At 41.0% G+C, this 25,495-nt stretch overlaps 2 protein-coding genes across 3 annotated transcripts; both read left to right on the top strand.

Annotated features, from left to right (window-relative positions):
- The first annotated feature begins 14,583 nt into the window (after positions 1-14,583).
- LOC115153748 (FH2 domain-containing protein 1) lies at positions 14,584-19,281 on the top strand. Its single transcript, XM_029699333.1, has 12 exons — positions 14,584-14,860; positions 15,056-15,117; positions 15,228-15,330; positions 15,443-15,528; positions 15,715-15,815; positions 15,955-16,025; positions 16,187-16,294; positions 16,414-16,484; positions 16,759-16,876; positions 17,231-17,395; positions 17,578-18,885; positions 19,120-19,281. The coding sequence occupies exons 2-12, from the start codon at positions 15,083-15,085 to the stop codon at positions 19,279-19,281; spliced, it is 2,328 nt and encodes a 775-aa protein (XP_029555193.1). The 5' UTR covers positions 14,584-14,860; positions 15,056-15,082.
- Positions 19,282-19,931: 650 nt separating this feature from the next.
- Positions 19,932-23,163, top strand: LOC115154451 (rho-related GTP-binding protein RhoG). Of its 2 annotated transcripts, none has more exons than XM_029700684.1 (2): positions 19,932-20,117; positions 20,832-23,163. In XM_029700684.1, exons 1-2 carry the CDS (start codon positions 20,018-20,020, stop codon positions 21,437-21,439), a joined length of 708 nt encoding a protein of 235 aa, XP_029556544.1. In that variant the 5' UTR covers positions 19,932-20,017; the 3' UTR covers positions 21,440-23,163. The 2 variants fall into 2 exon arrangements, with proteins under 2 accessions (XP_029556544.1, XP_029556545.1); XM_029700685.1 differs by having other exon boundaries at positions 20,044-20,196.
- The last annotated feature ends 2,332 nt before the right edge of the window (positions 23,164-25,495 follow it).

Here is a 25,495-nt window from a genome sequence, read left to right as displayed (position 1 = left end):
GGATGCTGGTATGCCATGCAGGGGGCTCGCAGTGGGCCAGAGGGATGACTATCGCTGTCATTTTTGGTCTATAAGTCGTGGGAAGCACATTCCTAGAGAGAAGCACATTCCTAGAGAGGAAGCACATTCCTAGAGAGGCAAAGAGATTCCAGAGGAAACCTAATCGTAACATGCAGCAACAATTTTTCTTACTAAATGACAAGAAGGCACATCATTCTTGCTTTTAAATTGTTTAGAGTGAAACCCAACTGCCATTACAACTAAACTTGACACAGATGCTACTGTAACCCATCATTTGTCCTCTCTGCATATCAACACAGTAATGTTTATCATTTGAACATAAATGGCTAAAGGCTCAGGTGAATAAATTAAGCAGGTCAGATATCACGAAGTCTTCTCTTAATAGCGCACGGATCCCGTTACCGGGATCAAAATCAACAACATCCGGTGAAGCTGGAGCGCGCCAAATTCAAATTACAAAATTGTAATATTAAACATTCATGAACATACAAGTGTCCTACATCATTTAAAAGTTTAACTTCTTGTTAATCCAACCGCGTTGTCAGATTTCAAAAAGGCTTTACGGCGAAGTATACCATGCGATTATCTGAGGACAGCGCCCCACACCAAAATACTTTTCCAAACCAGCACAGGCGTCACAAAAGTAACAAATAGCGATAAAATAAATCACTTACCTTTGAAGATATTCCTCTGTTTGCAATCCCAAGGGTCCCAGCTACACAACAAATGGTTGTTTTGTTCGATAAAGTCCTTCTTTATATCCCAAAAATGTCTGTTTATTTGGCGCGCTTGATTCAGTAATCCACTCGTTCAACATGCATACAAACGAATCTAAAAAGTTACCAGTAAAGTTCGTCCAAACAAGTCAAACGATGTTTCTAATTAATCCTCAGGTACTCTAATATCTAAATAAACGATCAAATTTAAGACGGAGAATAGTATGTTCAATAAGGAAGATAAATAACAAAGAGCGCGCACCTCATTCACACGCACAACAAGACTACATTTCTAATGAGAGACACCTTGGAAAAACTACAACTACTCGTTCGTTTTTAAAAAAAAAACAAGCCTGAAACCCTTTCTAAAGTCTGTTTACATCTAGTGGAAGCCATAGGAACTGCAATCTGGGAGGAATTCCTTTGAATATCCCATAGACAAGCATTGAAATGGACTGTGACGTCCCCCCAAAAATGTACAGATGGATTTTCCTCGAGTTTTTGCCTGCCATATCAGTTCTGTTATACTCACAGACATTATTTTAACAGTGTTAGAAACGTCAGAGTGTTTTCTATCCAATGCTATCAATTATATGCATATCCTAGCTTCTAGGCCTGAGTAACAGGCAGTTTACTTTGGGCACGTCATTCATCCGAACTTCTGAACACTGCCCCCTAGCCCTAAGAGTTGAGTCTTGATGAGGAGGCATCAGAATGTTAGTCTGACAATAATCTGTCGTGGAAAGATTCTGCTGTAAATCCAGCAACTGTCAAGTCAACACCTTAACCATTACATCAAGAGGTCTGTACCACTTGATAAGGTCACTCAGTGCTGGGTTAAGGTCGCTACAATATTAATTATAGCTCTTTATTGTCAAATGGTCTTATGTCAGCCTTATGGCAGCAGACATCCTCAAACTTTATTTAATAAAGGTGCAATATGCAGAAATTGACATTTCCTGGATGCTAAAATTCTAATAGTTTACCTAATTTCAGTGTATGTGACAAAACAATACATTTATGAAATAGAGAATCATTGTACCATCCAAGCCTCTGTGAAATATCGTTTCAATAATCAAAAATATTAAAGTTTCAGCTGTGTGAAGCTGGTGTGTAAAACCATAAGTAAAGGTACAAAAATCAATCTTAAGAACAGCAAGCATAGAAATAGAGCACATAGAACAGATCTAGCTACCACTTTTTAGACTTGCTTTCGATGAGAATGACAGATGTATAACATGCATTTCTATGAACATTTGGTCGAGTTGCCCAAAAAGTTACATACTGCATCTTTAAAAGTGCAATATGCAGAAATCGCTCCGCCATTTCCTGGTTGCTAAAATTCGAATAGTTTGACTAATATCAGTTTATGTGACAAAACAAGCAATGTAGAGAATCATTGTACCTTCTAAACCACTGTGAAATATATTTTTTAATAAACCAAACTATTTTCAGCTGTTTGAATAAGATGTACAAAATTAAATGTAAAAGACGCAAAAACAAAACTTAAGAATGGGAAGCATAGAAATAGCACATATAGAAAAGATCTACCGCTTCTTAGACTTCCTTTCAATGAGAATAACAGATCTATAACTGACCTCTCTATGTGCATTTGGTCGGGTTGCTTATAAAGTTGAAGCTTTTACATAAACATAGACCACTTAAACTGATACAACACTATCACTCATGGGTGGTCAAAAATAACTGAAAACTACGCCCCCACTAAACCACGCCTCCAATATAATGAGGCCCTTCCGTTACAATATTTAAATCGTGTCAATAAGACGGCACAGGTGGATTCATCATTGTACCTTATGGTGGATACAAATATCTAAAGTACCTTTCTTCAATACATTGTCAATTTGTAGCTTTTTTGCTAAGAAAAGATACAGATCAGTACCATCAAGAAGCATTCGTGCACCCTTGAGGGTATTCAAAATACGTTTGTACTCTGGGAACGAGAAATGTACCTTCACCGTACCCCTTTTTGTGTGTGATGATTGTACCTTTATATTAAAAATGTTCAGTACACAAATGTACCATTATACTAGATCATCCGCACATCCGAACAGTACCATGTGAGATCTATGTGTTCCTCTGAAAGTACATTGTGTATTTTTATCTTTTTGTACCCCAGGGAACAATACTGTACCCTAACTGTACCCTTTTTTTCTGAGTGTATAGATGCCAGGACTGACCATTCATGACCATTCAAAATGACAGTTTTAACCATGTTTTGAGGCTATACCTTTACAATTGCATTGTTTACAAACAAAGGAGTAAATCAAGATTATATTTTGGGTTCTGATGGGGTTAGACAGTTGAACTCAGCTCATGAGGCATTTATAAGTTATATTCTTCAAGAATAAATGGCTATATATCATGAATTTAAAAGTAAAACAATTGATGTAGCAATTGCAGATTGTCCCTTTAACAGATCACAATCATTCCTGTATTAAGTAACCACTCTCTCCCCTTTATACATAAGGAACTTGACCAAAGGATGTTGTATGATTTCCCTCTTTGTATGCATTACACAGTCACACTCGCTCAAAAATGACCAGGCCTGTACACCATGAAAAAGTGGGAGTTTTCTGGCCATGCCGTCATAGTTAAGTTTTAATATTATGCCAGTCAACATGAGTCAGTTCACCCTCTAGTGGGTTATATCATTAAATGTCAGTGTACCTGCTAACTTGAAACCCTCCACCACCCACACCCACCCATCTAAATATCATATGGAACCAGAACCTCCTCTGTCAGTCTACCCCCCTCTGCCTCCACCTCACCATATCCAAACATGACAGAGGAAAAAAACACAACTGTATGAAAACAAAGTTTGACATCTGTGGACTCATGTCAGTGGCCAATAATTCGCAGAAAGAGTACAATAAAGATTGTTTATGACACACAAGAAGGCTGGAACATGCTGATCTCTTCTCTGTTTATGTTCCATGTTCCAATTCCAAAATACATAGGAATGCAAAAGAACAGATGAAGGAGGGAGGGCCCCTTTTGCTGTTATAGCATCAAAAGGTGGGACCAACTCCATATTAATGCCCATGATTTTGGAATGAGAAGTTTGACAAGCAGGTGTCCACATACTTTAGGTCATATAGTGTATGACAGCAATCCATGCTTTGGTTTTGTTTACCCGGCCACTGTTTAAATGCTAACATTTTAGCATTTGTCGCACAAATCCAATGCAAGTTAATGGTACCTATAGCATTTTCACTCTTTATGTCCAAATCATCTATAAAACGTAATTGAACTACACAATCCATTTAAGATACTTTATGATAATTTAGACATGAAGAGCAAAGTATGGATTGCTGTCATGCCTTGTCCATAGACTGCTTACAGGGTAGGGGAACCATATGTCATTTTGTAATTTGGTTAAGCAACAAGACAAAATGTGGCAATATAGGGCTAGGTATCACATTGGAATAATTCATTTTTAATAGCTAATTAGAGTAGAACAAACCACATTAGATTCCTCCTCATCCTGCTTTAACAGTAAGCATAGTATTTAAGAGCGTGCATGGCAGTTTTATTACTCAAAACTATAATGGCTGAGCAAAAAATTCCTAGACTGTAATTCATAGAGGAACAAATAAATAGGCTAAAACATACCAAATACAGTGTTTAATTTCCAACGCCAGCCAGTGTCCATAAATATGGCACAGTTTGACTTGAAATAGATACTCTTCAAATTATAGTGTTGGCATCCATGACAGTAGGGGCTAATGGTACACAAGAGCAATGTGGATACACTGTATTTACACACGTTTTTCACAATGCAATTTCCTTCTTTGATCTGTCTTGTCAAGTCTGAGGTCCTATGCAATGCATCTGAGATACCAGGCAGACGAAGATCATCTCTGTCCTCTGGCCACATCTCAACATATAAAGTGTTACTCCTCCTACCACTTACAGTTGAAGTCGGAAGTTTACATACATTTAGGTTGGAGCCATTAAAACTGGTTTTTCAACCACTCCAGAAATGTCTTGTTAACAAACTATAGTTTTGGCAAGTCTATTAGGACATCTACTTTGTGCAGGACACAAGTAATTTTTCCAACAATCGTTTACAGACAGATTATTTCACTTATAATTCCCTGTATCACAATTCCAGTGGGTCAGAAGTTTACATACACTAAGTTGACTTTGCCTTTAAACAGCTTGGAAAATTCCAGAATATTATGTCATGGCTTTAGAAGCTTCTTATAGGCTAATTGACATCAAATCAAAAGAAATCAGCCAAGACCTCAGAAAAAAAAATTGTAGACCTCCACAAGTCTGGTTCATCCTTGGGAGCAATTTCCAAACGCCTGAAGGTACCACGTTCACAAAGGACCTTGTGAAGATGCTGCAGGAAACAGGTACAAAAGTATCTATATCCACAGTAAAACAAGTCCTATATCGACATAACCTGAAAGGCCACTCAGCAAGGAAGAAGCCACTGCTCCAAAACCGCCATAAAAAAGCCAGACTATGGTTTGCAACTGCACATGGGGACAAAGATCGGACTTTTTGGAGAAATGTCCTCTGGTCTGATGAAACAAAAATAGAACTGTTTGGCCATAATGACCATTGTTATGTTTGGAGGAAAAAGGGGGAGCTTGCAAGCCGAAGAACACCATCCCAACCGTGAAGCACGGGGGTGGCAGCATCATGTTGTGGGGGTGCTTTGCTGCAGGAGGGACTGGTACACTTCACAAAATAGATGGCATCATGAGGAATGAAAATTATGTGTATATATTGAAGCAACATCTCAAGACATCAGCCAGGAAGTTAAAGCTTGTTTGCAAATGGGTCTTAATTCCAAAGTTGTGGCAAAATGGCTTAAGGACAACGAAGTCAAGGTATTGGAGTGGCCATCACAAAGCCCTGACCTCCTATAGAAAATTTGTGGCCAGAACTGAAAAAGCGTGGGCGAGCAAGGAGGCCTACAAACCTGACTCAGTGGGAAGCTTGTGGAAGGCTACCCGAAACCTTTGACCCAAGTTTAACATTTTAAAGGCAATGCTACCGAATACTAATTGAGTGCATGTAAACTTCTGACCCACTGGGAATGCGATGAAAGAAATAAAAGCTTAAATAAATCATTCTCTCTACTATTATTCAGACATTTCACATTCTTAAAATAAAGTGGTGATCCTAACTGACCTAAGACAGGAATTGTGAAAAACTGAGTTTAAATGTATTTGGCTAAGGTGTATGTCAACTTTTCGAAATCGTGATAAATGTGGCGGTGTCCTCCTCGGTGTCAGTGGGAACGTCCATCAAGACCTGAGGTTATATTTTGCTGCTTGTGCTTTTCTACACCACTAGATGGTGGTGGTGATGATGTTGTTGCCTCCATGAGAGAAACCAGGGTGTCTGGCCCCTTCTCAGGCCCATCGTGTAGAACTGTAGCTCACAGCTCTGAGCGGATGTTAGACGTGTATTCCAGTCTGAGAGGATGTTAGACGTGTATTCCAGTCTGAGCGGATGTTAGACGTGTATTCCAGTCTGAGCGGATGTTAGACGTGTATTCCAGTCTGAGCGGATGTTAGACGTGTATTCCAGTCTGAGCGGATGTTAGACGTGTATTCCAGTCTGAGCGGATGTTAGACGTGTATTCCAGTCTGAGCGGATGTTAGACGTGTATTCCAGTCTGAGAGGATGTTAAACGTGTATTCCAGTCTGAGCGGATGTTAGACGTGTATTCCAGTCTGAGCGGATGTTAGACGTGTATTCCAGTCTGAGCGGATGTTAGACGTGTATTCCAGTCTGAGCGGATGTTAGACGTGTATTCCAGTCTTAGCGGATGTTAGACGTGTATTCCCGTCAAAGCCCTATTTGATACCAAACATCTATTCTGAATATTCACTGTACATTCAACTCAAAGAGACTACAGTGCATGGATAAGGTCATGGTATCTGACAGGAAAAAGACAATGTTTCCTCGGTACTGCAAAGGTTGACGTAGGACTCCTGGCCCAGTCACAATTTTGGCAGGAAGAATGGCCCATCATCTGATGAGTGTGTTTGTACAATAATATCAGGATTTCTGGTCTGTGTTGCTCAGTCCATCTAGTCAACAATAGCTACGTTGGGTAAACAATTCAATCTAATAGAGTTTTACAGTGACCACAAAACAGTGTAATGCAGCTCTGCTGGTAAACACAATATTTAGATGAATGATTAAAACAACTTTAGAGATAATTAACCCCAATAGCTTTGAGGAATATGACTGTTAGATGAGTAAGATGTTTTTATTGTCATATACACCGGATAGGTCCAGTTAAAAGTGTTGTTTTACCATACTACACGTGTGCGTGTGCGTGTGTGTGTGTGTGCATGTGTGTGTGTGTGTGTGTGTGCATGTGTGTGTGTAACTGAAAGCCTGATGAGAGAGTTAGAATCCGAAACACATCCCCAGTGGCCAGCTGCCCTTGTGTCATCCACCTTGGAACAATAGCTGGAACCTCAGGGCCTTTACATCTCTCTCTCTCTCTCTCTCTCTCTCTCTCTCTCTCTCTCTCTCTCTCTCTCTCTCTCTCTCTCTCTCTCTCTCTCTCTCTCTCTCTCTCTCTCTCTCTCTCGCTCTCTCTCTCTCAATATGATTGAATTCAATAAATCTCTTTCAAATTCAAAAGTGAATTGTTTTATTGGCATGAGAAACATTGCCAAAGCATCAATGCATATAACATACTTTGTAATCAAATAATAAAATAAATAACAATAATACAACTAAATAGTAATAATAACTAAATAATAGAAATAACAAACAGTAGAATGATAACAGTAGAATGATAATAGTTATATAAAAAAATAAAAAATTGGGACTATTATTACTACTAAAATGATTGCTACCACCACTGTTATTTACACTAATACAGCTAACCCTACTATTACCATATCATAGTACTCTCTCTCTCTCGCTCTCTTTCTGTCTCTATTGGCACAGGAAACAAATGTTTACATTTCTAAAGCAAGTGAAATAAACAATAAACAAAGGTGAGGAGAAAGAAAACCTAACATAAACAAAAAAAACATTACAAAATGTACAGTAAACATTGCACTCATAAAGGTTTCAAAAGGATAAACACGTTTCAAATGTTATATTATCAGCTATCTACAGTGTTTCTAACAATGTGCAAATAGTTGCAGTAGGAATAGTAGGGGAATATAAGTAAACAGATAAATATAGGTTGTATTTACAATGTTGTTTGTGCTCCACTGGTTGCCCTGTTTTTATGGCAACGGGTCACAAATCTTGCTGCTGTGATTGCACATTGTGGTATTTTGCCTAACATACAGTTGAAGTCGGAAGTTTACATACACCTTAGCCAAATACATTTAAACTCAGTTTTTCACAATTCCTGACATTTAATCCTAGTCAAAATTCCCTCTTTTAGGTCCGTTAGGATCACCACTTTATTTTAAGAATGTGAAATGTCAGAATAATAGTAGAGAGAATGATTTATTTCAGCTTTTATTTATTTCATCACATTCCCAGTGGGTCAGAAGTGTACATGCACTCAATTAGTATTTGGTAGCATTGCCTTTAAATTGTTTAACTTGGGTCAAATGTTTCGGGTAGCCTTCCACAAGCTTCCCACAATAAGTTGGGTGAATTTTGGCCCAATCCTCCTGGCAGAGCTGGTGTAACTGAGTCAGGTTTGTAGGCCTCCTTGCTCGCACACGCTTTTTCAGTTCTGCCCACAAATTTTCTATAGGAGTGAGATCAGGGCTTTGTAATGGCCACTCCAATACCTTGACTTTGTTGTCCTTAAGCCTTTTTGCCACAACTTTAGAAGTATGCTTGGGGTCATTGTCCATTTGGAAGACCCATTTGCGACCAAGCTTTAACTTCCTGACTGATGTCTTGAGATGTTGCTTCAATATATCCACATAATTTTCATTCCTCATGATGCCTTCTATTTTGTGAAGTGCACCAGTCCCTCCTGCAGCAAAGCACCCCCACACCATGATGCTGCCACCCCCGTGCTCCACAGTTGGGATGGTGTTCTTCGGCTTGCAAGCTCCCCCTTTTTCCTCCAAACATAACGATGGTCATTATGGCCAAACAGTTCCATTTTTGTTTCATCAGACCAGAGGACATTTCTCCAAAAAGTACGATCTTTGTCCCCATGTGCAGTTGCAAACCATAGTCTGGCTTTTTTATGATGGTTTTGGAGCAGTGGCTTCTTCCTTGCTGAGTGGCCTTTCAGGTTATGTCGCTATAGGACTCGTTTTACTGTGGATATAGATACTTTTGTACCCGTTTCCTCCAGCATCTTCACAAGGTCCTTTGCTGTTGTTCTTGGATTGATTTGCACTTTTCACACCAAAGTACATTCATCTCTAGGAGACAGAACGCGTCTCCTTCCTGAGCGGTATGATGGCTGCGTGGTCCCATGGTGTTTATACTTGCGTACTATTGTGTGTACAGATGAATGTGGTACCTTCAGGCATTTGGAAATTGCTCCCAAGGATGAACCAGACTGAAATCCAGGTTGAATAACAAGTTTAAATGACTCCAACCTAAGTGTATGTAAACTTCTGACTTCAACTGTATATGGTTTATCCATGTTTGATTTGTTTTCAAATTCTTTGTGGGTCTGTGTAATCTGTGGGAAATATGTGTCTCTAATATGGTCATACCTTTGGTAGTAGGTTAGGAAGTGCAGTTCAGCTTCCACCTCATTTTGTGGGCAGTGGACACATAGCCTTTCTTCTCTCATGAGCCAGGTCTGCCTATACTGTAGCAAGGCTATGCTCACTGAGTCTGTTTATAGTCAAGGATGTTCTACTGTGTATTCTCTGTTTAGGGACAGATAGCATTCCAGTTTGCTCAGTTTTTTTGGTTAATTCTTTCCAGTATGTCAAATAGTTATCTTTTTGTTTTCTCATAATTTGGTTGGATCTAATTGTGTTGCTTTCCTGGAGTCCTGTGGGGTCTGTTTGTGAACAAAGCCCAAGAACCAGCTGGCTGAGGGGAATCTTCTCTAGGTTAATCTCTCTGTAGGTGAGGGCTTTGTGGTGGAATGTGTGGGCATTGCTTCCTTTTAAGTGGTTGTAGAATTTAACAACTATTTTCTGGATTTTGATAATTAGCGGGTCTACTCCTAATTCTGCATACATTGTTTGGGGTTTTGCGTTGTATATGAAGGATATTTTTGCAGAATTCTGCAATGCATGTCTCAATTGGGTGTTTATCCCCTTTTGTGAATTATTGGTTGGTGAGTGGACCCCAGACCCACAACCATAGAGAGCAATCGGTTCTTTAACTGTTTTATCCTAATTGGGATGTTGAGTTTTATGTTCCTTTTGGTGACATAGAAAGCCCTTATTGCCTTGTCTCTTAGATAGTTTTTTTACATTTAAAAAAAAATAATTGTCATTTAGCAGACACTCTTATCCAGAGCGACTTACAGTAGTGAGTGCATACATTTCATTTCATGCATTTTTTTTTTGTTTGTTTTTTGTACTGGCCCCCCGTGGGAATCGAACCCACAACCCTGGCGTTGCACACACCATGCTGGCGTTGCAAACACCATGCTCTACCAATTGAGCCACAGGGTTGTTCACAGCCTTGTGGAAGTTACCTGTGGTCTCTTTCTCCCTCCCTCTCTCTCTTTCTCTCTCTGCCAGGAGAAATAGCCTGTCAGACCAAACAGTCTCTGCTTAAGGAATCCTTCACAATTTGTCCTACTCTCCATCCAATCAAATAGTCTATTCCAGGGCTTTTTCAACAGTTGGGTCATCCACTGGTCTTCCCCTGGCTATGTGACTTTTGGAGAGCAACATTAGGTTTTGAGTTTTAATACTTCATACCACTATTTGGGGTTTTGATAGGATTTCTCTGAATATGTTAATTATCATAATTATAGTTCAATAGATTTCAACAATGCATCCTAATATCACCTGTATGTAGATCCGCCTTGCCATCTCTTTCAAATCTTTGCTCCTTAGTGGAACACATCATTATCTACAGCCAATCATTGCTCCTGTGATTCTATCAAAAACATCTTGATACAGGAGATGCCACCTCCACCAAACCAAAACAACTGACATTCTTACCACCACAGTTCAATGTGTATCAAGTCTTTAATCTGATTACTGGGCAAGAGGTGTCTTTACCTATCACCTGAAAGGGTTAAGTTAAACATTTTCTCAAGCATATCAGTATTGTCCTGCGCTCCACAGATACTTGGAGGTCTTATTGTGTTTGCAATAAACCAATAGCTGACTAATTTGCCTGAAATGATTTGGAGATTGACCTGGAAGGATAAGGTACGGCTTTGATTTGGTTGAATCCCGATCCGTCATGTAGTCTGTCCTGAGTTCAACCTCAGTCATGAGTGATGCATGGTCACATGCATCACACATGACTTATCCTATAGAGAATGCTTTGGAGAAGGCAGGGAGCAAAGGCCAGGAGAGACTATCTATTTATCCCAGTCTCCTGTTTGTCTCTTGGTCATTGAGGACATGAGAGAAGGTATTTGGGAAGAATTTGTTCTATATCTTTTATGGACTTTAAGTACTTTTAGAAACCAGTCTTGCCCCTGTACAAAACAAATGGGGCAATTAGGTCAGAGATCAATCGAAATTCTCAGATAAATTACATTATTTTATCAAGATTAGTGTCTCTGTACAGAATGTTTATATTATTTTGTGTATTTAATGTTTTCAAAAAAGCTCTCTTTCCTCATCTTTTTCCCTGCCACGATAAGTTACTGGGATGTTCCCAGGAACCCAAATAATAAGGGGTTACAGAGTATTGACTAATCAAAACTGTGCCATGTGGGCACGCCCATTTGGGCACAATAAAACCCCTCCATCAGTCCCCCTTCACAACACAGCGTAGATCCCAGATCTCAGCAGGCTCTGGGTTATAAAGTCATGTCTCCTGGACATTGTTTAGCCCTGCCCTTGTTTCTATTATACAGCACAGAGGCATTTCCTTGAATTCTGTGCCAGGAGTGCTAATGCCTAAGTATTTGAATTAAGAGGGTTGCTTCCTGAGCTGGTTTACTCTGGCTATGTGAAAGGAGGGGGTCTGAGGTATGGAAGGAGATTTCAATCATGGAGCTTTCTTATTTTGCTTTTGTAAATATCTGGCTAGAAGGAAGTCAGGGAGTGGGAAGCTGTGTATTATGTCTAGAACACTTTCACAGTGAGAAATCAGTCCAGTACATAGATTTCAAACATGACGTCCACAGAGTCATTTTCTTGTCCAGTTCAGCCCGGCCTTCATTTCAGCGTCCACAGACGTCCAGTCCAGACATGATTCGGTACCGTCCGGACCGGCCTTGTTTTGGCCAAAACATAGACGTCTATATTTGGTTCAGATTTGGTCCGGACGGGCCTTGATTTGGTCCTCCAAAAAACGGCTACGATTGGTTCAGATTTGGTCCAAGTTTGGACAGCACAGTACAGTAGAGCACAGCATAGTAAAGTATAGTTAAGTATAGTAAAGACAAGTAGAGTGTAGTTCAGTACAGTAGAGTACTGTACAGTAGCACAGTAGAGTAGGGTACAGTATAATGCTCTGTATTGTACTGTACTGTACCCTACTGTACTCTATTGTACTTTACTTGCCTAGCAAGTGTTCATTTTTAAATTTACATTTTGGTCATTTAGCAGATGCTGTTATCCAGAGCAAATGACAGTCAGTGCATTCAGCTAAGGTAGAGAAACAACCACATCAAATCAAATCACATTTTATTTGTCACATTACAGTGAAATGCTTACATACAAGCCCGTAACCAACAATGCAGTTTCAAGAAAAATAAGTGTTAAGTAAAAAATAGACAAGTAAAAAATAACAAATAACAAATAGTCAAAGAGCAGCAGTAAACTAACAGTAGTGAGGCTATATACAACGGTACAGAGTCAATGTGCGGGGGCACAGGTTAGTCGAGGTAATTGAGACAATATGTACATGTAGGTAGAGTCACATGTATCACAGTCAAAGCAAGAAAAACGTGTCTGTAATTGTTACTGAGAATGTTATTATAGTTGAAGTGTTCTGTTGTTTTTTTCTGTTGTCAGAAAACTGTGAACATGATCACTACCAGTTTAAAGCTTTTGAAAAAGCTAACATATGTGCATGTGACAGATGGGAGTAATCATAAATGTAACACACTGCAATCTTCAGTTGGCTCCATTTTCCATTTTTGGAATGACATGTTTTGAATGTGATATAATGTTTTCTTCCTTGAAACGCAGATACAAGTGAATGAATGTACGGTTGAAATTCGTCCATAGAAACAATGACCAGAAAATATGTATTTTCAACGCTTTAAAATACTTTATCAGACTCTGGAAAAGATGTCAATAGTAATTTTGCTCACTGGGCTGTCATGAAAGCTATCTGAGGTCAGTTCCATTTCAATGGTCTACTACACAGTATTAGGCCACTTGAAGGAATCCACTGCACATTGCCTCATAACATTTATATAACAGGTGCTTAATATCAGAAATACCATTAATATTATGAGCAATGTATTTGTGAGTTATAAGATATACTGCCCAGTGCCAATCCATATCCTATTCCTTCTCCTTTGGCGACTGCACAGGCAAGAATATATTTACGTTAAAGTGTTTTACTGCTACTCGGGTGATTGATTTAAACTTTGAGAGGTTCAAGATAGTGCAATTGTCAGAAGTTGATTTGGTTTAGAAGATAAGAAGAACTCCAAGCTCAGCGGTGTGTCATACTCAATGATCGGAAGGGGTAGCCTCATTTACGTCAGGGAGTCTGGTTCTGGCGCTTGGACAGTCCGAAAATGTTAAAGCTTTCCTGGAGCAACACGGCATATCTGCGCACGTATGTGGATGTAAATATGTTTACGATGGAGATATGTATTATTGGTCTAGAAACGAGCACTTCTAAAAGCAGTACACGTCAAAGTAAATAGTGGAATTACATCGCTGGAGGCAACACTGAACGGCAGCCCCAAAAAATGTAAATTGAATTGCTCTATTACAAATTAGGCTATATATTCAATAATGTCGGTTAATGAAATGGGGAACTTATATCAGGTGCTTAGAGATATAGTGACAATATATTTGTTATGGTGAGTGTTATGAGAATATATTAGCATGACATTTATTTTTAGCATAATAGTCTATTTTATTCTTGCGATATAATTCGTGACAACCAGTCTGAAAAGTTTCCATTTTAAATGTAAACTCACTTTTTTATTCTAATAGTAGGCTAATATGTAGCCCAACCGGCCGGCAGATTGCGCTATTATTCATTTAAGTCGTTTGTCATAGCTTCATATGCCGGCCGTTTGGGCTAACTAATATGCTTGGGCTCATAAACGTATTATTTGAGAATGCTCTTATGGCGATAGGTGCTTGCAAGAGGAAAATGTTGAAAAATGGGACTGTTATGTTTCCTACAATTATCTTCATCCTGCAAAGTGTGTCACTGACAAATGTAGTAATTTCAAGGAGATATTTAAGCTTTTATATGTTTATTGTATCTACATTTTACAGATGATTGAGTAGCTAGTTGGAAAGTTGTATTGTAATTATGGCGTAGTATACCATTATTTTTCAATGTAACTCCTCTCTCCATTTTATAGACAGTTGGACTGGCAACAACCACATCTCCACTAACTACATTCTTGTTCTAACTTCCGTACAGATCTCTGGCCCTTCAATGAAGCTCCACTGCCCAACTCTTGTGACCCTAGGAGAGAAGTGACCTACATGGATCCCCTGTCTGAGCTGACATCACTCTCTCCCCCCACATCCATGTCCTCTCCACCTCCCCCAACCATGTCTCACCCACCACACCCAACCATGTCTCCCCCACCTCCCCCTGCCATCTCCCCACCACCCCCACCTCCTCCACTACCCAGTGGCCTCCAGAACAGTCGGGATGTCCTGCAACGGTCCAAGTTACGCAACCTGAACTGGGACCTCATTCCGAAGGAGAAGGTAGAGGGCCGTCAGAGTGTCTGGAACAGTCCAGATGAGTTCCACTTCGACCTGAGCTCGTTGGACGAGCTGTTTGGACAACAGAAGAGGTCTCGGCCCCCCAAGAAGGATGGCAGTTTACGGCGTGGTCTCAGACCTATTGGCTCCCCTCAACGCAATGCACCTGAAAAGGTCAGTGGACTGGTTTCCATATGTAAATGGACAGTTTTAGGCATAATGTCTATTAGTCTTAATTGTAATGAAAAGTGTATTCCAGGTTGGTGCTATTACCAAACTGTGGGTTGTTTCCTTAGAGAATGATTGGGGTGTGGCTGTATGTTGATTGTTGTTCTGACTGATATTTTCTGTTTCTGTCTAACCCTGTAGGTATCACTTCTGGATGGGAAGCGCAGTATGAATGTGGGAATTTTCCTCCGGCAGTTCAAGAGGTGGGAGAGATATTTTAAGCCCACTTTAATCAGGTTTGCATAATAATGTCACTATCAGATAAATGTTTAATGTTATCCGTAGCAACTCATTATAACTCATATTTTCACAGTGCAGTCAGGGAGATAGTGGAGGACATCAGGCAGGGGTCTGGGCAGCACTATGGGAGTGAGATGCTCAGTGAACTGTTCAAAATGCTGCCTGAGACTGAGGAGGTACTGTGGAGTTCTGTCTGTCTCTCCATATCATCTGGCTCTATTTAGTGGTCTTTATATCTTCATGGTTTTCCGTCCTACAGTGTACTAACTCATGTGTCCTGTTCTGTAGGAGAGGCGTCTGAGGGCATACCGGGGAGAGCGTAGCCATCTTGAAGACCCTGACCTCTTCATGCTCCTACTAGTTGAGGTGCCCAGGTGATTAAACATATTGTTGGTGTTTGGTCATCACCCTTCTCCTACCAAAAGAAAATGCTATCGAATCCTCCTTATCTCATTTATCTTCCTATCTTTTGCATCACCTCAACTTGTCGCCATTTTCTCTCATTTAAGCTGTTTAAAATGTGGGTTTCACAATACTCTCCTGTTATTTTTCTTGGTCAGTTATCGTTTGCGTCTGGATGCCATGATCCTGCAGCAGGAGTTTGACCCAGCCTTATCTTCTCTGTGTGTGTCAGCACGCTGCTTGGTGTCTGCAGCCACAGGTGAGAAAACAGCAGAGTGATTGAAATTAGTTTTTCCCAGATCCCTGAACTTTTTTTGTGAGATTTCTTTGACTTTTATGTTGATTTATCTTAGTGACATACTATAAATTACTATCCCATCTATCTCTCTCTTTCTTAGAGCTTTTGAGCTGCCCAGAGTTGCACTCCATCCTACGGCTGGTCCTGAGGGCAGGAAATTACATGAATGCCGTGAGTTGCAGTCATCTGGCACCTAGACAGCCAGTGCAGCCAGACAGGCTGATTGATTGATTTATTGACAACCAATATTCTACATTTTTTCCAAATGTGTTGAGTGCATGAGTATGAATAAGTGATCTAATCTTGTCACACCTTCTGACCTTCAACAACAGGGAGGTTACGCAGGCAATGCTGCTGGGTTCCGCATCGCCTCTCTGCTCAAACTAGCTGACACCAAAGCCAACAAACCAGGCATGAACCTGCTGCATTATGTGGCCATGGTAAAAATCTGATCAATATTTTACAAATGGATGTTAAAAGGTTTTTCCAACACTCCTACTACTAGTCCTACTTGGGTGTCACAGAAAGAAAATAATACAATATGTCTGTCCTCTCTCAGGAAGCCGTTAGGAAAGACCCAACCCTGCTGTCCTTTCCCCTCAAGCTGAGCCATGTGGGTCTAGCCTCCAGGTCAGTGACACACTTAGGATGTTATGAGTGCTTCATGACAAGTTGCTGACATAGTTCTCACATGCTTGAAAAAGAAAAGAAGCAGCATTATATACAATTTAGTTTTTGCATGTTTTGGGGGTTTACCCAAGTACTCAATGATGTTGATTGATTAGTTTGTTGATTGATTGAGTCATTCATCCATTCATTAATTAATTCAGTCCATTGTTAATAACAATGTTAGGTCCCTTTAAATCAGACTAATCTCACCTTACTGTTCTCTCTCACTCATCAGACTGTCTGTGGATGTGGTGCAAGGGGATCTGTCTCAGCTGTGCAGCAGACTAACTGGACTAGAGAGGAGAATTCAGACTGAACCTGTTCTCCAACAGCAAATCAAATCCTTCCTCCAGGTAAGTGCTTCCTGTAAAATACGTGTCTGTGGGTTTTTGCTCCTCCCTTGTACTTGATTGATGAATTAAGGTCACTAATTAGTAAAGAACTCCCCTCATCTGGTTGTCTAGGTCATAATTAAAAGGATAAACCAAAAACATGCAGACACTAGGCCATGCATGGAATGAGTTTGACACTCCTGCTGTAAAATAATGAATAATATGTCAAAATAAGACCACAAGACTGCCCCTTCAATGTTTCAGAAAGGACCTTACCATTGCAAGTAATTTGAAAGTACATTTATGGTAATTTGGACTAAGAATCATAAGTTGTGAAAGGTGGTTTGCAAGACTTTTGTTGTGGTCTGCTGTCAGAGCGCAGAGGGGAGGCTGGAGGAGGCAGAGGTGGAGGTGGAGGCTCTACTGCAGGTCCAACAGGACCTGTTGGACTTCTTCTGTGAGGATGATGTCACGTTCAAGCTGGAGGAGGCCTGCAGCATCTTTTACTCCTTCAACATTCGCTTTCAGAAAGCTGTAGAGGTCAGCACCTAAGCAGCATCTGTTGGTGTTCAACCATATTTTCATATCTCCCATTGATATGAATGAATATTTTTTTGCTACAATAATGTGTGCTGGTTGGCAAGACCTCCATTGATCTACTTTTATTTGCATTAAATGATTCTGTTCATTTTAATTTGATAACTCTTCTGATTTTGTTTCAGGAGAATGCAAAGAGGGAGCTTCAGGAACAGAAGCAAGCAGAGAGAGAGAGACTGGAGAGGGACCGGGACAGGACGGTGAGACGTCGCTCCATAGCCACCTATTCAGCCCTGGAGGTGGGACTCAGGGACACCCAGCAAGAAGACCTAGAGAGCACCCTAGAGAGGAGCCTCTACCACACCTGGCAGAGCCGCCACAACGTGCGAAGCCCAGACAGCCGACTACGTGCCATGAGTCCAACCTTACACAACTTACTGGAGAACATCAATGATGATGATACTACAGAATCATGTGACACACCACCACCAACCCTTGCTCACTCACCACCACCACCCAAGACAAAGCATCAGCAGAGTGTGTCTGCTCCCCCCTCTGACCCCACAAACAGCATGTCAGCCAAGCCTGCCCAGGAGACCACCCCTCCAGTGGACAGCCCACAGTCACCTCTGGAGAGTGCCGATCTGCTGAGGCGTGTAGCATCCAAAGTGGTGAACCAGCAGTGCAGTCTACAAGAAATGTCTGACCCAGAGAAACAGCATGACACAGACTCTGCCCATCCCACCACCAAGGGACAGTCACAGAAGCCTGGGGAATGGGAGCGTCTGTATTCATGCATGGGAGACACAGTAGTGTGTCACACTCTTGTGACTGGCCTATGCTCCTATAAGATCCTGAGCCCAACACAGCCCTGGGAGGAGCCCACGGAAGGATCCCACTGCTTCTTACGGTTGAGGGACAAGCAGGTCAGAGCGGCAGTACCCCAGGTCCACAAAGCGGCAGCACCCCAGGTCCACAAAGCGGCAGTACCCCAGGTCCACAAAGCGGCAGCACCTCAGGTCCACAAAGCGGCAGCACCCCAGGTCCAGGGAGACAACATGCAGAACAAAAAGGTGCGCACACCAGCTTCTGGGCTGCAGAGAACTATACCCAGGAGTAGGGCTTCCACACCCTCCACAAGCCCCACTTCCACCCTTTCCTCTACTGCCTCTGCCATCCCCACTCCCACAGCCTCGGCCATTCCCAAAATGCAAGGCAGGTCAGAGGCAGCCTCCACATGGTCCTCACGTCTCCCTCTCAGGAACTCAATGCGTTCCCCAACTCCAATCACCTCCAGAGATCATACTGAGGTCAGACCGGAAGGGATTGTTAGGGAAAAAATGCAATCTCTGAATGAGCAGACCAAAAAAAAGCATCCACTTCGTCGACTACTAGAAAAAGCCAAACCAAATGAGAAGGAGAGAGAGGAGAAGATAAAGAAGAAGGAAAGAGAGCTGGAGAGTGAAAGAGAGAGGGAGAGGGAAAGTGAGAAGGTAAAGCAGAAGGAGAAGGAGAAGAAAAGAGTGAAAGAGAGGGAGATAGTCAAGGAGAAAGAGAAGGAGAAGGAGAGGAAGGTGGCGAAGGAGAAGGTGCAGATGAAAACTAAGCTAAAGGGGAAAGAGAAGGAAGTCAAAGTGGAGCCAGTGACGGAGTCAGCTCTGTGTGTGTCCAATCGGCTGCCCCTGCACCCTGACTTTCATACCTCTCTGCCTCGCCGTGCCTTTCAGAGCTCTGTGACCACCAGTGCCAAGGTCATACGCTGTGCCCTCATTGCCGCTGCGGTTGTGACTAAGGACAGGAGCAGCCAGTCTACAGTCCCAAAGACCACAGTTATAAAGCTGCCTGGCCCCAGGTCAAAGCTCCCAACTCCACTATCCATGTGGAAGTGAGTCTGCCCACACCCACCTAGACATACATAAAACCCCTCAGATCTGATATGGAGAGATGCCAATAGGGAATCAAGAATAGTACCTTTATTTGTAATATCACAACTTATTGGCTTTAACTAAGTAATCAGGCATCTTTTTATAAATGACTTTGTACTGAAACTGTGATAAATATAAGGTAGGTAATAAAATAACTCAATGGGTCCTCACAATTTACCTGGAATAATGAAAGTAGGCAAAGGAAAGGAAAAATAAGGTATGAATATGGTGGTATACAGGAAGTTGTACTTAGGGTTATTCAACAAGATACTTGAATATGGAGTGATAGAGAGGGAATGGGCGAAGAGGGGATAAACAGAGAAGGATCTGGTCAGGAATAAGACCCACTTTGATGAGTATTGAAGTTCTCCATATTTCAAATGAGAGATGGAGTGGTGGGGTGCTTGGAGGTGACTGCATCATTGAAGATGCATTGAGAGTGTATTTACAATTCTGTGTCCCAACTGTACACAAAACAATAAAACCAGTGATCTTTCAGTTGTGTTTAAATTGTGTGGCTTTTGTTAAATAAGTGTGACCAACTCACTCCTCCACTACTGTAGCAGCTAGCGACTACAACAACCAGAATAAAATACTATTTGGGCAAGAATCCCCGGATGAAATACCTGCTACAACGAAAGGAGGGCGCCCCCATTATTATTTTTTGTGAACAAATGTGCAATGCATTTTCCGAACTGAGATGCAGCAATACGAAGCGTCTAGTCTGCCGGGAAACCACACGAAGAAGAAGTATAAGAAGGAGGAGGATGATGAGGGCGCGAGCGCGAGTCAAAGAAGCGGTGGGGCAATTTATCAAGATAACCTGACTTTCAGCTCAGTTAGCCAATGGGACATTTCAACATCCCTCTTAAATTCACTGTGAGTTATGTTCTTCATCGAACCTGGTCAAAGATTATTTCCAAAAAGTTATTCGTGTCCTCGGCCAATTTTACACCCTAAATTGGCGTTAGCTAGCTTGCACTAACGCTAGCTAAAGTTCACAGCTAGCTACGGAAACACAAGCGCGTGCTAAGTGGCTAACTATAGATAGCTAACTAGCTAGTTGGCTCCAAGTTCTATCGCCGTTTTTCCTGGCGGATAGCTAACTAAATCCCTGGGCTATACTGCCTGTACATAACCGTTTTATTGTCATTCAATAATACTAGTATGTTTGTGTAGCTAAGTAACTAACGTTAGTGCAACTTTCTTGTAGTTAAAGAGATGGTTCGCTAGCTTGTTAACAAGCAAAATAAGTAGCTAACTAATGTTTTGCTATCAGTTTGGTAATGTATTTAACTGTATTCTTTCTAATGTTCTTGTTTATGTTTTGACTTTGTATTGGTAAGCCCTGACTGCCTCTTTCCATTGAGGACCACATAAAAAATAAGTGTTGCAAAAACACGTTCGTGTGTTATCCTCTAAAATCAATCACTACTCAATCTGGCTACATTGAACAATTTATGACCAGCATTTTATGGTCATGTGGCTCTCTCTCATATTGCCCCTTGTTTCAGGCACCCTAGTCGCCAGTGTGGATGAGGGAAACATGCAGACCATAAAGTGTGTGGTGGTGGGCGATGGTGCCGTGGGTAAGACTTGTCTTCTAATCTCCTACACGACAAACGCCTTCCCAGAGGAGTACATCCCCACTGTGTTCGACAACTACAGTGCCCAGATAAGTGTGGACGGCCGCGCCATCAGCCTCAACCTGTGGGACACGGCTGGCCAGGAGGAGTACGACCGCCTGCGCACCCTCTCCTACCCCCAGACCAATGTCTTCATCATCTGTTTCTCCATCGGCAGCCCCTCCTCTCATGCCAATGTACGACACAAGTGGCACCCAGAGGTATCCCACCACTGTCCTGGAGTTCCAGTGCTGCTGGTGGGCACCAAGAAGGATCTGCGTGGAGATGTGGAGGCGGTGAAGAAGTTGAAGGAGCACGGCCTGGCCCCCACCAACCAACAGCAAGGCAATGCCTTAGCCAAGCAGATCGGCGCCGTCAAATACCTGGAGTGCTCAGCTCTGATGCAGGACGGTGTGAGGGAGGTGTTTGAAGAGGCCGTGCGAGCTGTGCTGTACCCCATTACCAAGAAAAATGGCAAGAAGTGTGTTGTGTTATAACTATGTGCCTAGACTGTAGGGGGACTGGGGGAAGAGACTCACGATTGGCGCTGCCATTTTGGCTCCCAATATGCCTACCATGTTCTAACCCTCACCACTTGTTAGCATTGCCTGGCTTCAATATTAATTGATTGTTTGTCAAGAGGTCCTCTCCACTAAGATGTGGTTTTAATTGATGCCAACAACCTTCCTATGGATTCTTTTTTGTATCTCTGAAATCAAAACTACAGCGACGATGCTAAAGGATTTCAATTGTGCCTTCTCAGCAACTTGCTGCCTTGTCCTCACTGGCTGTATGTTTAAGAAGATTACAATTGATTTGATACCTTTGCTTTTCTCCTTCATCAGGCCAGTCTTGTAATGTGTTGGTCTTTTTCTGTGAGCTTTGCCCTTGTTTTCATCTGATGTGATTCATAGGAATGTTGTGTCAATCAGTAGCCACTGTGTTAAACATTGTTCATCCCTCTGTGCCATTACAGTAATAGTTGTAGTGTGGATTGTCAATAAGATAGTTTGCCTTTAACGTGGTTCATAAGCCAGGGTCACAGGATATCTGCCGAACTAGCCTTGCTGGTCTGAGACAAGCAAAGGTGTATGTATGACACTGTCACCCTGAACACATGCACACTTTGATTAGAATAGTCTGTCTCCTATTGCTCTGTTACTCACACTCCTCTCTCTTACTCCGTAAAACCATGAGCTTGCCATTCCGCACAATGCTTTGTCAAAACAAAGTTCTGATTGTGTCAGAGTGAATGCAGATTTGGGTAGCTGCTAAGTAAACATTCATCTTTAGGGCATCTGTTGTTTTTGTATTGCTGGTGGGACAAGTCAGGAAGCAATAACAATAATTTGAGTTTAGTGATTACCCCCCCCAAGTCTAACTCTGTCAGCTGACCTGCTTATGGGTAGTCTTTTTTTGTCTGAAGGCAAACAGAAACCACAAGTAAACTGCATTCTATGTTCTATTGTAACTAACTGAAATCGGTGCTGAATAATGCTACACATTAGGATGTCAAAAAAGTTGTTTAGCGTTACTGCCCTCAATGAGGAACGCGTGTTGAAGGTACCACATATCAGCAGTAATGATGCTCATTCCTGGTTAACTGTTAACTTATCTAAGTGTAATGGCAAGTATGTATGGCTAATACTGCAACAGGAGCTGCAATCCTAACAGTTACTTGTGTTGCATGGGCTGCATGAACATGCTTGTTGGAGAGTGGAGGGGATAGGCCTACATTTTTACCCAAACCACTAGCAGGATTTTTTTCAGTGTCTGGTGGTATTATTGGTATGAATGGTTCTGTCGTTTGCCTTGTCCCTTTGTGATGTCATATGGGACCTGTAATGAGTTGATGTGCAGCTTCTGTAATTAAGGGCCACAGGGTCAGCTGGTTTTTCCCATCAGACCGCACCACTAAATTGAATGTGAAGTATTGCATTTTAGGTATAATTCATTGTAAATTTGCTGACTGGACAATACATGTGGTGGAAACCTGCAGAGTCTGTAGCACTTGAGAACTGAAGTTGCACTTCCTCTGTGTGGAAGTCTTTGCCTTCTCAAACAGATGGAATGAATTCCACCCCAACACTGACTGATAACAGATTGGTTCTGGTGGAATGTAATAGTTTTTTTTTAACCAGTAACCTATGACATGTACATCTAATTGCCAAAATAAAGGAAACACTTGAGTAAATGAGGAATAAAAGTATATTGAAAGCAGGTTCTGCCACACAGGTGTGATTCCTGAGTTTATTAAGCAATAAACATCCCATCATGCTTAAGGTCATGTGTAAAAATGCCCAGTTGCCTGTTATTTTGGCAACCATGGCTAGAAGAGATCTGTTACTTTGAAAGAGGGGTCTCAAATGAGCATGGTGATTTAAAGGATGTGTGTGTGTCAGTCACCAGATCTCAACCCAATTGAACACATGGGAGATACTGGAGCGGTGCCTGAGACCGCATTTTCCATCAACGAAACACCAAATTATGGAATTTCTCATGTAAGAATGGTGTCTAATATATTTCCAGTCACTTGTATAATCTATGCCATGCTGTTCTGGCGGCACATGGTGGCCCAACACCCTATTTAGACATTTTATGTTGGTGTTTCCTTTTTTTTTGGCAGATACCTGTATACAGGTTATAATGGTTAAACTAAGTATTTTTAAGTAGGCCTACATATTCCCTTATGTCTTTGGCACTCAATGCCATTCTGTACTCCAGACTAAAGAGACTTGGTTGTGGTATTTATGATCCAAGAGAGACATTTTGGTATTCATTTTATATTCCATTTAATTCCAGATACAACTGTCATGGTCTTTACCTTTATGTGTAAAGACTACACTTTATTATATATTTTTGATTCAATCCTTTTTTACAATGAGAAGTCAATGTGTGTACTGTACAATAAATATTTCAGATAAACGATTACCTTACGTTGTGTAGTTACCTTTAGAAAGAATCACATGCATTACCTTTACAAATAATTACTTTGATAACAAGATGTTTACCCATGTTCTTTTAATTATATAAGCTTAGTAATAAAAGGCAATGTAAATGAATGGGCAACCAATTTCTTCAATCTATTAATGCGTTGTCAGAGCAGTTGCATCAAGGAAACATCACCTGGTAATAAAACATAGAAATAAATAAAAAATTGCTCTCGTATACTTACAAATCACTGACAGGCTCGGTCCTGTATGGTACAGTGAACCCAAACCATAGATTTGGCATTACCTAGACTTGCCCTTCTGCATACAGCCATCGTTTGATTTGGTTGCTGTTGGTCTATCAGTGTACAGATTTACTTCATGAAAAGGCACATTCTAGCATTAGGTAGTGCCAAAAACTCAAGTTTTACCTTCTTTTTTAAATGTTTTATCTCTACCTGAAAGGGATGACTTGGCATTGAAGTGTCTCAAAGGAGTGTGTGGTTTTTGACTCAAGCACTGTGGAACTTGATTTGTGAGTTAATGTCATTTTAACTGCAAACAAACCCACTTGCATTACTAAATAAATGCAAAAGTTTACATTTGTGTGTATTTCATCTTTGTTCTGTTGTATATAGTGCCTTCAGAAAGTATTCACACCCCTTGACTTTTTCCACAGTTTGTTTTGTTACAGCCTGAATTTAAAAAAAGAATTGCCACTGGCCTACACACAATACCCCATAATGTCAAAGTGGAATTATGTTTTTTGAAATTTATACAAATAAATAAAAATGAAAAGATGAAATGTCTTGTGTCAATAAGTATTCTACCCCTTTGTTATGGCAAGCCTAAATTAGTTCAGGAGTCAAGATTTACTTAAGTTGCATAATAAGTTGCACAGACTCACTCTGTGTGCAATAGTAGTGTTTAACATGATTTTTGAATGACTACCTCATCTCTGTACCCCTCACATACAATTTTCTGTACAATCCCTCAGTCGAGCAGTGAATATCAAACACAGATTCAACCACAAAGACCAGTGAGGTTTTCCAATGCCTCGCAAAGAAGGTCACCTATTGGTAGATTTTTATTTTTTAAAACAGACATTGAATATCCATTTAGAGCATGGTGAAGTTATTAATTACACTTCTGATGGTGTTTCAATACACCCAGTCACTACAAAGATACAGGCGTACTTCCTAACTCAGTTGCCGGAGAGGGAGGAAACCACTCAGGGATGTCACCATGAACCCAATGGTGACTTTAAAACAGTTACAGAGTGGTAGGAGAAAACTGAAGATGGATGAACAACATTGTAGTTACTCCACAACACTAACCTAATTGAAAGGGAAAAAAGGAAGCCTGTACGTAATAAAAATATTCCAAAATATGCATCCTGTGTGCAACAAGGCACTAAAGTATTACTGCAAAAAATATGGCAAAGCAATTCCCTTTTTGTCCTGAATACAAAGTGTTATGTTTGGGGCAAATCCAATACAACACATTACTGAGTACCACTCTCCATATTTCCAAGTATAGTGGTGGCTACATCATGTTATGGGTATGCTTGTAATAATTTTTCAGGATATAAAATAAATGGAATGGAGCTAAGCACAGGCAAAA

This window comes from Salmo trutta, chromosome 19, assembly GCF_901001165.1.
Source record: "Salmo trutta chromosome 19, fSalTru1.1, whole genome shotgun sequence".
NCBI classification, from domain to species: Eukaryota; Metazoa; Chordata; class Actinopteri; order Salmoniformes; family Salmonidae; genus Salmo; species Salmo trutta.
Note: the sequence above shows the minus strand (reverse complement) of the source record. Positions and strands in the feature narration are given on the sequence as shown.